Below are 12,509 nucleotides of genomic sequence, written 5' to 3'. Positions count from 1 at the left end.
AATGAGAACTTGAACTCACTTCAATTAGGTAATTAGGCACAACAAAAAATGTTTGAGTACAAGGAGAGGCATCTAGTAAGCAGCATGCTACTGTTGATTCTGTTTGTTGAGCTCTGCATACATTTCATTGAAGTAGTTGGTAATTGAAGTTGCACTCAACTTATTTATCTCTATGGCAATGGGCACTTGGCCAATCGGTAAATGAAAAGCACGAACATCACCACTGTTAATTGATATGTATATCTTTTCATCGAATACTTTTCCAAAAGAGCCCCTTTGTGGGAAGAAAGTTAATACTTTCAAAAGCCGCTGCATTAGAAAGGATATCGGTTGCTATTTCTTTTCTGTGGTTATGTCATGAACTTATTAGTATGTAAATTTCTGTAAGTGCTCGAGTGTTTCCCACCTTGTAAGTGTGAAGTGCGTTACTAAGTGCGTTAAGTAGCGTTACTAGAGAAGCAAGTGCTAAAATGTAAGTTCTTAAGGCATTTAGCCATGTATTAATTGAGAGCAAGATAGCCAGAATTTACATCCATCTGTTGTATCATAAGAAAAATAACAAGGAAATATAGAAACCGGTTTGTCATATCAGAAGCTTAGCTAACAGAAGTGTGCTCAGGCTATAGGAAACTAAATGAAGATCCTAAAATTTATAGCTTGTAGAGTCTATAGTGAATTAAGTCTAGTGTAGTTCCTGAAATTCGGGTTAAAATAAAGAAGATATTCACCCAAAGGGTCAACCAGGGACAACAGCACCTCTGGAAAAACCCTGTAACATGGACAGACAATGTCTCCCACATGTCAGGCATACAACTTGCGGTGGGGATTCTGTTACGGATGTACTGTCGCGTTCAGTATGAGTTGCAACACGAATCAGTCATTTTTCTTTCTATGCGAAAGCATCAGATGCCCTATTGCGTTAAAAAGCTGGCATCTGTAGCAGCGAAATGGCACCTAAATTTCCATTGGCTGTGATACCATGTCTAGTGCATGTCTTGATGGAGCAGAGCGGGCGAAATGAAACACTTGCTGCTGCGCTAGCGCGCCAGGTGTTGCGTAAGGGCAGAGGGCATTGCTTCGATGCCATGTCAACAGCACAATGCCGCGGCACCGTGGGGCGAGAAGGGTTGTTGTCGGCGAGGTACCTGCATGAAGCATGCGTGTAGGTGCCACCATCACGCTCTCGAAAGCCGTCGTGCAGTCTGTACCTCTCGCTCACCTCCACTGGGCTTAGTTGCTGTGCGCGTCTGCTGGCCTTGGTGGCCGCTGCTGCTTGCTGATCGCACATGATGTCGGTGGCACGCAGCGTCCTTAATTGCGCAGCAGTATCATTCAGATAATTCTGGTCTATAGCCAATGCGGTAACGTAGAAACTGTACAAAAAAGGAAAATCTAACCTGTACCAATTTAACCGCAAATCTCTATAACAAAACTCTATAAGATATTGTGCAGCAAAACTCGAAAACATGACTCGCGGCGCAAAACTCGAAGGACTGCTCAGTGGTGTTCAGTTGGACATTTATGCTTTTGCAATCAGCTCATGCTTAGGTGCTCAGAAATGCTTAGGTGTGCTGGATTTTTTTCTAGGCACTGCCATAGAGGGCCCATATGGCAACACGGCAGTGCCCACACAGGAAAATAGCTGAACACTGAATGGTAGCACCCTGTTTACAAGAAAAATGGCACTTGTAATTTTTATTATTGAAAGAACTGATGGGTGTATGCCCTGTTGCAACCCATATTGAGCGCGATAGCACATGATCACCAAGCCTCGCGACAGTGAACTAGTACATGTCTCAAGCTTTGTGTCATGAAAGGATTGTGCAGCGGAGGCAGCACTGCAGGAATAGTGCACAGACGTGAGGATTTCAGTGAGGGCTGTCTTTGCCATGTTGTCTGCTAAGTTTCCGGATAGATCCGCTCGTGTGCAGCATAGACTATACTTGGCTTAGCTGTTTCCTTTGTTCAGAAGCTGATGCTTGGTGCTTGAATATCACGTAAATTTATCAGAAACAGATTAGTCACCTCCAAACATGAACAACCGAATTTTTCTTTTTGTCACACCATGTGGCATCGTGGCATCTGCTGCTGTAGTGCATCATCTGTGCAGTGCGTCTGCCATGCGGTTGCCATTGCCAATCTCTGGCAGTACAATGTTAGTCACATTTTCACTGGTTTTTGAAAAATCCTCTGCCTCGTGAAAAAAGAAAGTTTGCGAGTTGTGTAAGAGGATTAAAGCAGAGAGAACTATCGTAAGGCAGGTCGTCAGTAAGTGTTTTGCCTTTCAGGTTGTTGGCATCGTGACCCGCAAGGACCTCGCCCGATACCGTATGACAAACCACTATGGCCGACTTGGCATGGAAGAGCTGCATGTATCCCATGGCTGATGGAAAGACTCCTCGCTGTGATCTTTGCGGGCCAAGTGTAGGTTCCTGGTGTATAGAGACTTACTCTTCTTCACTCCGTTCAATGCTAGGACGCTTTCAGCTGTCGCTGAAGATGGACATCACAGCACACAAGCATTGTGGTTGGCACATCATGCACTGTTGAGAATTATGTGTTGTTTGAGCAGGCACAGAGTGCAGAAGAATATTTAGGAGATTGAGGTCTTTGACCTGTTCAAGTTGCACACGAGTTATTTTTGATAAATATCTGAATTTTTTTTTTACTGTAGGCCTGCCTAGACTGTTATATGCAAATGTGATTGTACACCACTTGACGACTGCTGTGTTGTTCAGTAAGCTGTTTTGTTAACTAGGATGAGCTGAACTGGTGAGTTTTGCAAAGCCTTTGCTGCTGCTGTCTGTATGCACCAGGCTTGGCAAGCCCTAGGGGAGTATGTATGTTGAACTGCTTTACAAGACCTGAGCATTGATACTCAGAATTCTCAATCTATGGTTATACAAAATGGAATGACTAAGTAGTCAGGCTTTGCTACTAATGTAAGATATATACAAGACCTGACGTTTGCTGTAGATCAGCAGCTTGAAGATTATTTTATCTTGCGATGTATTGGATCTGTATCAACAGGAATGCTGGCCTGTTTCATTACTCAGGAGAAAGATCACATATTCTTGTCATGGAAAGCGAAACTGTACTGACGAACTTGCAAAACGCAGAAGAATCAAAGCTGTGATAAAAAGAAAGATATAGCGTTCTAGTCTAGTGTTTTGCAGTTGTACTTCTGTAGCTGTGCTAACTTTAGTTCCTCTGTAGTTATTAGGCCTGATTGTGTTTTATTCATTGTTGTGTTTAGAAGATATCCAGCTGATTCTATATTCTCTACAATATTTCTTAATAAACACCAGTTGTGGTAACTGTGAAAGCAAAGTTTGTAGTAGCCATAATGAATCAGTCATTGATTGTGAGTCGTTCAGCATTCTTTACCATCTTTGTCATATTTCTTGTTTAGTATGCCACTTATTCTTAATGTAATGTATGTTTAGCTTTCAAAATGTTCCCACTCAACGCCTGCTAGTTTTATTGTACGCAAGCTGGGCTTGCACAATCAAGTAATTGACAAGAACAGTGTATCTAAGATGGGCGCTATAGGCACAAAAATAAGTGAGCACTTTGGGTGTATACCTTTCGTAATGACTGGTTGTTCATATTTACTACTTTGTGCACTGAGCGTTTGATGGTCGACATCTGTGAATCGGTGATAACCACGACCAACTCATCCACAGAATGTGATTGCGAATGATGGAGGCTATTGCGTTAGGATTGCACTTTTTTCTTCGACATAGTTTTGCTGAGCAAGGCTTGTAGAACTTATGCTATAGACTTTGTCGAAATATTTTAATTGTTGCTTGCGTTCTCTTTGCTGTGATGAATTGGTGTCTGTACATTTACCATTGTGTACATTGAAAAGAGCATGCATTGCATTTGTACATATATATACATATATATACACTGTACCTTTGGTTTCACGCATAAAAGATTAGTTGTTTCGTAGCACATTGTCACTCATTATGCTAATATTTTAGTACCTGAAGCTATCTGTTGTTGTAGCTGCGCACTGCGACACACTCTCGCCATCGCGTGTATGCCATTCGCAGAAGCAGAAATTCTGGAGTTGTGTGGGAAAGACTAATGGTCAGGGGATGCGAGAGAGCCATGTGTCTCCACAACGCATTGGTATGTTAAGGGCAGTCAACAATTCTCTATGGTCAATTGTTCTCTAATTAATCCAACAACCTGTCTGCACAATGAAGGGAACCGCATCTAGAAGGAACTTTATAAACTGTGCCTATACACCATTCTACAAACTTATTACTATACATAACACCTGTGAAATACTTTTTTAATGCGATTTACATTCCTAGGATACTTCAGGCGATTTTAAGGCGTCTGTGTCTCTAACCATTTTCCCTGCCCTCTTCAATAAAACAAAACTTTTACATTTCATAAGGGGGAAGTTTAAGCTGCAAGGTTTAAATTCCATAGGTTCCTCAGCGCAGCAGCCAAATGCTTCTGTGGGCTGTGCCACGAATGTTTTTCTTGCATGGTATTTATTGCAATTTGCCTTGAAATATTGGTATTTACTGCAATTTGAAATTGCTTGGTCATAACCAATGACAGGACAATGAGCAGTACATACAAAGAAAAGCCATACTAAGGAACTCTTTCAATAACAATAAAAACTTGAAAAAGAGAAGTTAAACATCTTATAAAATTTTTTTACCAGTTTTGGCATTCATTTTGCTTATAAATGCTTGGAAGGGCATAATCATCTGAGATAACTACGCTTCAGGAAACTGTCCTTTCTGCATTTTGGTCTTGTATATGAGTTCTCTATAAGCTATGCAGGCCTATCAGTTAGACATCAAATGGCAGCCATCATAAGGTATAACAAGGTATCGGATACTGTGAGAATTTAGATCCAACTCTTTCTGCAGGCATGAGGTTTTCTTCAATTTCCTTTCTTGCTGTTTGTTTTTTAAGGATCACTTGTTCTTTGTGTTGCAAAACAATCTTTCCAGAGTTTTAATATCAATGTTGTTGCTGCTGCTGTTTTAATGATCAGTACAAATTGGATTACAGGAACATCATTTACTAGCAAGAGTGCGGAAAGTGCTACTGCCCCCCTTTTCTGAAATTTTTTTTTTTTGCAGGAACAGTGGTACATAAAGAACATTGCTGTACAAAAAGAATATTTCTGTTTCGTCGGAAATCAAATGTAAGGGTACCAGTTTTATTCTGGGATGTTCTCCATAAAAATTTGCTGCGCCACGAATGTACTGGATACGTGCCACTCTTCAATGAACCTCTTTCACATCAAATTGGGTGATTGCATTTGTGCCGCTGTTCAGTGAAGAAAAAAAATATACGCATGAAGGCACTGAAGAGCGGCACCCCTGTGCCGCTCTTCAGTGGACCTCTTTTACGCCAATTTGGGTGACTGGGTATGCCAACTAAATAGGTGCTGCTCATCAATGAAAAAAAAAAAAAAAAAAACCAGCAGCTGTTAGCTCTTGCAGTGGTGGAACAGCTGCGCCACACTGCGCCGAAAGCGGTCCTTTGTGCCATCCGGCACCGAAATGGCATTTTAGTGGAAAATTGCACCGAGCCTGCTCCAAAGCATGCATAAGAGCGAAATCCTCCTTCCATCGATGCTTCGCAGCTAGCAAAACTGAGATCAGAACCAACAGCACTCTATCATCATCGTAGAAGGAAGCAGTGGCCCGTCCATAGAGTTGCGTGAGAAACTGTGCGCCCGTCAGAGTCGTCCGGTTTGTCAGTCACACATTTTTCTCTGATGACCATCAAGTTTCATACGAGGGTGAATCGGAAAGTTTTTGTCCCCTTTTTTTTTCTTTTTTTTTAGCCAAATTATGGCTGTAAATGCGAAGTCAACATATCCCTTCCCAGCGATGGTCCTTTGTGACCCGGCCTTATCTGCCAGTAGCTCTGTGGCACGGCGCTGCTCTTGGTTGTTGAAGATGGCAGTTGTGCATCGCACGTCCATGGCATACGAGCAAAGAAATGCAATTCGTTTTCTATGGAGCAAGGGACGAACGCCCATCGAAAACCGCAGGGAAATGCTGTTCACATATGGGGAAAAGTGTCTCACTTAGAGAAGTGTGAGGTGGTGCTGCTGTGAGCTCGCAATAGGCGTGAAGACTTGCATGACAATGAGCGTTCGGGTAGGCTGCGTGCATTGACTGACCACAGGGCCATCTAAAATTTAGTCCTGCGATGGGACAAATGTCTGAACCGGTGTGGGGACTATGTGGAAAAATAGTGTAAGGTATGAGAATAGTACGTATATTTATAATGACCTGTATGTACCTTATTTTGGCTAATAAAAACTAGGGGCAAAGAGTTTCTGATTCACCCCTGTACAATAATTATTGTATGAAACTCTATGCTGACGGACATATAACGTCGTGCTGGCGTGCTGGCGCTTTATATCGGTGTTCACCGAACCAGCGTGGTACCGTGGAGGATGTCACATTCTTGGTATAAAGGTAAGCTTTTTCATTGTTTAGGGGTGATGTGGGGCTTTGCAAAAGAGCCGTTGCGATTATAACCGCACGTGGTGCGTAGTTAAGAATGGTATTCGCGAGTGAGGTACACGGGCCACGGCGAGAGCCGTCACTTCGATGGGTGCCGCTCTTGCGTCGCTGCGCTATTTTGGTGAAATAGCGTCGCCGACGCAAACGCAAAACCCTATTTGCGTCTCGCGCATGTACAGTGGCGCTGACGTTTGTATTGACGCTGACGTTGTATCGGCCGCAAAACCGTTGCGGCCCCTGTTCGAAAACTCGCCTAATGTGTATGGCATAATATGACTGTATTGCATGATGCCACGTTCAATGCAGGCGCGCTTGATCGGTCTTGCGGTGAGCCTCTGTCCACAACACATGACTGTCGCGCTGTGTTGCATCTTGGGTTCATAAACCTGCGTTTGTGGAACTGTCCGCGGTGCCTTCTCTGCGCCGTATTGACGAACCCAGCCTTAGCGCCCTTTGTGCATTGCGGTGTGGAGGAGCGTCTCGTCCTTTCCTGACTGCGCTTGCAGGGTGGGCCTAGCGCAAATCCGTCCACGACATATCGACTATATCAGTTAAAATTTGCTGGGTATATGGTATGCATACATGCTTTGGACCCTGCGCCAAAAGGTAAAGTGGCTGTGCCACCGCTTTCGGAGGCAACGGGTGGAGTTCGCGATGGCGCCACTAGACAGAGCAGCGAGAACCCTCTTGCAGTCACACCTAGCGGTACAAGGTGTGAACGTGACCGCCTGCGGCCTGCTTAGCTTTGAGTGAGGCGGCGGGAAAACCCTTCTCTCTAAGTGAAAGAATTTAGTAATTTCATTGTGCATGATAGGAGCGTCTCTGTGTACGGGGACAGAGTCGCCCGATCTGAGGGCAGCGCGGATGGATGGATGGGTGGATGTATGTTATGAGCGTCCCCTTTGGAACGGGGCAGTGGGTTGCGCCACCGAGCTCTTGCTATCATACGGCCCAATGTCCCACCTAGGTTAAACAAAAAAAAAAACGAAAAAAAAACACTGAACTACTACACCCAAATTTTCTGATCCCCTATTTCGAACTGTGTTTTTGTACGTCTCCGTTTTTTGTCGTTTCCCTAAGCCACGCGCCGCCTCGTGGGCAGACTCGTTGAGGTACAGAGGAACCTCCTCAATCGCCCCCACGTGGGCAGGTAACCAAAGGATGCTGTGTATAGAGCTCTTGCCGTGTTTGGCGTCTTTCAGAATTTGAACTACCTGCCGGGATACCCAGCCTTTCTGGAATGCTTTCACAGCCGCTTTCGAATCGCTATGCACCTTATCTCTCCGACCGTCTTGCATGGCGAGTGCAATGGCCATTTGCTCGGCCACCTCGGGGTCCATCGTCCAGACTGAGGCACAGTTGATGACTTTGCCCAGCGTGTCCACGACGGAAACTGCAAAAACCTTGCCGTCTCTGTACGCGATGGCGTCCACGAAGCTTGCTTCGATCTTGTCCTTGTATATTTGCTTCAGTATATTCGATGCTCTTGCCTTGCGATGACCTGCGTTGTGAACGATATAACGTTGCGGGGCAACGGGGCGACGACGGTCTTCTCCCCTATTCCTCTGGGAATTTGGGTGCTGCCAGCCAATTTCTTGGTGGGGGCGAGTCCGATCTCTAGAATACGCCTGCCGGCCGGCGTGGTGGACAGCCGAGTTCGCTGGGCCCGTTCCTGAGCCTCGGCTAACTCCTCCATGATGTTGTGTATGCAGAGTCGGAGGATCGAGGTCCGCGGTATGCGTTCTGACGGGCAGCCCGAGGGCTCTCTTGGCGAATTTTCTAATGAGGGCATTGAGCTTGTTTCGCTCAGCTATGAGCCAGTTGTGCATGGCCACCGTGTAGGTGAAGTGACACAGCACAAAGGCGTTGATGAGCCGAAGCAGGTTGTCCTCCTTGAGGCCACTATGTCTGTTCGTGACCCTTCGTACGGAGTGAAAAGTATTGTAGGTCTTCGCAATTATCTTCCGCTACGCAGTGCCATTGCCGCCGCCTGATTTGATGAACATGCCTAGGACTCTGATGGTGTCGACCCATCAGAGTATCGGATCACCGTTCCGAGTGAACAGGTGAATGTCACTTTCTTAGACCGGCAACTGGTCAATACACCCACGCATGCTACCTAAAGGCATCAATATTGCCGGATTCGAGACCCTCGTTATGTAATAAACGAGAAAAAAGGGGGTTAACCGACGGGCCCGATTTTTATTAATCATATAAGAATCAAACAAACATTGACACCAAAGACAACATAGGGGAAACTACTTGTACTTACTAAATGAAATAAAGAAATGGTAAATTAATGGAAAGAAAAGTGGATGAAAAAAAAAAAAAACTTGCCGCAAGTGGGGAATCATCCCACGTCTTCGCATTACGCATACAATGCTCTACCAATTGATCTAGCGCGACGCCATTTTCCCATCCACTTTCTTGGGTATTTATGTTTCCTACTAGGACCCTGGGAGTGTTAGCCAGCTCCACCACTCACAAACATTGGCGGCGGATGCGGAACATCCTCCCTGCCGCAGGCATCACGAGTACGTGATCTTTTTGGATGAAGACAACTGGTCAATACACCCGCGCATGCTACCTGAATGCATCAATGTTGCCGGATTCGAGGCCGTCGTTATGTAATAAACGAGAAGAAAGGGGGTTAACCGATTCCGCTCAGCAGTGGAAAACTTTTAAACGTTTTAGAGCGCAGCTCACAGGCACCCGTTCCTGCTTTGAGCGTCGACGTGCCTAGGTGTCGTCCCTCGGCGTAACCGAGCAACGAGCAGAGCGAAAGGTCAACGCGGAGCGCAGCGGGAGATAAAAAAAAGCGCGAGGAGGAAAGTGGAGAAGTAGGCTACAGCGAAAGCATAAAGAAGGAGGAGAGTATGGCGAAAGGGTGAGAAGGAAAGCAGAGTGCCGCTCGAGACTACGAGATGGCGCCATAGTATTTGCAACCTGATTGTACGCGCGACGCGAGTTGTGTATGCTTTCCGGAAGCCACGCGATTACATTGGAACCTTTGGCGAGTCATGTATAAAATCCGACGCGCTTGATCCGCTGGTCAGAGTTTCGACGATCTCCGACTCTGCTCTCCGCTATCGTTATGCTTGAGTGTTACTTGGTTGGCAACGCTTCGCTCCGTTTGCAACGTGCCGCACGAGACAGATTGTCCGCGCCAGCCAATATATCGCGATATGAAAACACTTATAAAGCAGCGCTAAAATTTCGGATTACCGAGTATCATAATCGTCGGCGATATTTTTTTGTCATCGAAGAGCGACACATGTCCAGTAACCAAAGTTGGCGTCGGCAGTGATCCAAGTTGTCCAGTATCTGTTGTTGCTACAGGAGTTTAGCATTTGGCACATCCTGCCATTAAACTCATCATCATCATCAAGCTGGTCATGCGTCGCACTTTCCTCTTAATGTGATTAGAATTCTTAGGGTGCTTCACGCACTTTTCGGTGACTTGTTGCCTGTCTGTCTGGGTCTCAAATCGTTTTCCTGCCAACTTGGGTCACTAGGCAGTCCATGGCCGCACAACAGAAAATTTGCTGGGGTCAAAAGTAATATCTCGGGGGACCTCACGGACCGCACATTATGGGAAACGTTGCATCCTTGCGGAAACGCATACTGTTTTGGGCTGCTGAGCACAAGGTCGCGGGATCGAATCCCGGCCATGGCGGCCGCACTTCGATGGGGGCGAAAACACCCGTCTACTTAGATTTAGGTGCACGTAAAGAACACCAGGTGGTCGAAATTTCCGGAGTCCTCCACTATGGCGTGCCTCATAATCAGAAAGTGGTTTTGGCACGTAAAACCCCATAATTTAATTTAAGGCATACTGTTTGGTGTCATTCGTTGCCGTCCTCGGCACTGGCAAATCGAGGAAGGTGGAAAGGGGCTGAGGCTAGAACTGATTGTCAAACAAACTGGCACTCGCCTAAGGTTCAAAAGGCTACCGTTTCAAGACAGCTACAAACGTCATTATATGTTTTATTTCCTATAGAACCTTAGGCGAGTGCCAGTTTATTTGACAATGTGTCACACTCGCTTGAAGAGTTTTCGTCGAACTTTGGACTAGGCTAAAATTGACGGTGCCAGTAAGCCCCCTCCCTCCGTTCTCTGTATATTTTTGGGACCCTGAAGCTGCCTTGTATGGGCATCTGGTCCTCAGCATGTCTTGAAATGCATGCCACACCGATCAGAAGGCGAGTCTTATCGAGAGCTATAAAGAAAAAGAAGGAAAAAAAACTGTCGCCCAGACTTGGGTGGTTCCGAAAAGATTCGTCAGTTTCAGGGCATCGTTATCTATATTTCAGTTTTTCTTTTTATCAAGTTTGCTATGAAATTGGATCAGGGGCGGCTTCTTCTGCACGCCTTCTTGGTCCGGTAAACACTGCAGGGCGATGCAGTCCTGGCTGCACTGTATAGTCGGTCTGTTGGCACCACCAAGAAAGGGTCGCAAACCTAGTGGTCGCTCTCTTTCTCAACTCAGAATGGCATGATACTCTACTGGAACTGAAGGTTTTCCACGTGAATGAAATTTATCTTCTAAGCTGAAAAATCAAACATATGATCCTGATAGTTTCTTTTTTCTTTAAAGAAAGACGTCATTTCCATTTCCGTTCTGAAGTTTTAAGTTTAAACGTTGCGGCTTTTGTCATTAAAATGGACGAGAATGATTATGTATCGAAATACCGATATGAGACGGGCAGGTAGCATGTAAAAAACAAATGGCCCATCAAGTCTTCGTTGCTTTATTATGAGCTCCATAAGATGTGTCCATAAATAGCCTCATGTTATATGTGTCACCCTGTAGAAAGCCTCGACCGATGTCGTCGGTGCCAATGTTATTATACCCAAGTAACATTGACTGACGCTCACTGCGTATTCGCCACAATGTGAGCAAATTATTGTCAAGATTGAAAAGTAAGTTGAACACACCACACAAGAGCATCTATTTACGATCGCTGCCGTTCGCGATCATCGAATCAAGACGCCTTGGGAAAGCGCACGTTAGATCCAATTATGGGCGCCGCACGAATAATGTGGTCAATGCCTTGGTAACTTGAATACGTACGTTCGGTGGTCGTGCGCTTTTCTTATCTGCTCCCAACGAGAGATCATACACATCAACACCTTTTTTTTGTATTAATGTGCCTGCTGCCGCTAGTGTTTAATGTATTCTGTAGCGTCTGACGAAAAAAAGAAAGTTTTTTTCTTCATCACACATATTTATGCTCCGACTGCAGCACCGGCACACCGTGGTTGTCAGAACTCAACCGTAGGCTGCTCGTGGGCCGCATGCGGCCCACAGGTCATGTGCTGTGCAGCATGGGTTGGGCTGCTGTGCAGAGCTAGGGAGCCCAGTCTGAAACCAACCGTCGGTCACTGGGAGTGTGCCACTTAATGCTTGTAAAAGCAAATATTGGAACGAGGTGTCCACCGTCGTGTCAGACAATTACCTTAGTTTTCTCCCTTCCAACAACATCTGGTTTGTTCTCTTCTATCGAGGCTGGTTTGTGGCATACTTTCTTAATTCTTTCTTTTCATTATTACATACGGTCAAAATTTCCCGTTACATTAAAACCAACCTTTTCTCAGCTTCTGTTTAATTCCTTTCTCGATTTTAGATTGTGTGGTACAGCACGAAGCAGGGACAAGGGATGCAAGAAAAACGAGGACAAGCGCTTACTGCCAACTGAAATTTTAGTGCCTGGTGCAAGGTGTTATATGTAAAAAACAGAGGGAAAACTAAATAAAAATATATATGTAAAAACAAACAATACAGATGTCCCTGCTTGTCCCTTGTCCTTGTCCCTGCTTCGTGCTGTACCACACAATCTAAAATGGAAAACCAACTAGTCCAAACCTTCACCCTTCCTTTCTCGAGCAAATATTTTCTAATTTTTGTATTTTTGCTTGCCCATCTTCGTAGTAGGTAGGTGCCATTCATAAGAGGAGCCATATGACTACTACGCAACAGCGCCAACAGTT

General features: G+C 45.2%; 1 protein-coding gene and 1 long non-coding RNA gene across 2 annotated transcripts in view; one reads left to right on the top strand and one right to left on the bottom strand.

Annotated features, from left to right (window-relative positions):
* Window positions 1-3,954, top strand: part of ClC-b (chloride channel protein 7) — a 48,420-nt gene extending 44,466 nt beyond the window's left edge. The window contains exon 23 of the mRNA XM_050173491.3: window positions 2,289-3,954. Coding sequence (XP_050029448.1) covers window positions 2,289-2,387 — 99 coding nt within the window. The 3' untranslated portion in view covers window positions 2,388-3,954. The remainder of the gene's footprint in view (window positions 1-2,288) is intronic.
* Window positions 1-12,509, bottom strand: part of LOC129383323 (uncharacterized) — a 192,140-nt gene that overhangs the window by 14,417 nt on the left and 165,214 nt on the right. The gene's annotated exons all lie outside the window — the stretch shown is intronic.

This window comes from Dermacentor andersoni, chromosome 8 (genome assembly GCF_023375885.2).
Source record: "Dermacentor andersoni chromosome 8, qqDerAnde1_hic_scaffold, whole genome shotgun sequence".
Taxonomy (NCBI): domain Eukaryota; kingdom Metazoa; phylum Arthropoda; class Arachnida; order Ixodida; family Ixodidae; genus Dermacentor; species Dermacentor andersoni.
The sequence above is the reverse complement of the archived record's forward strand: the minus strand, read 5'-3'. Positions and strand labels throughout refer to the sequence as shown.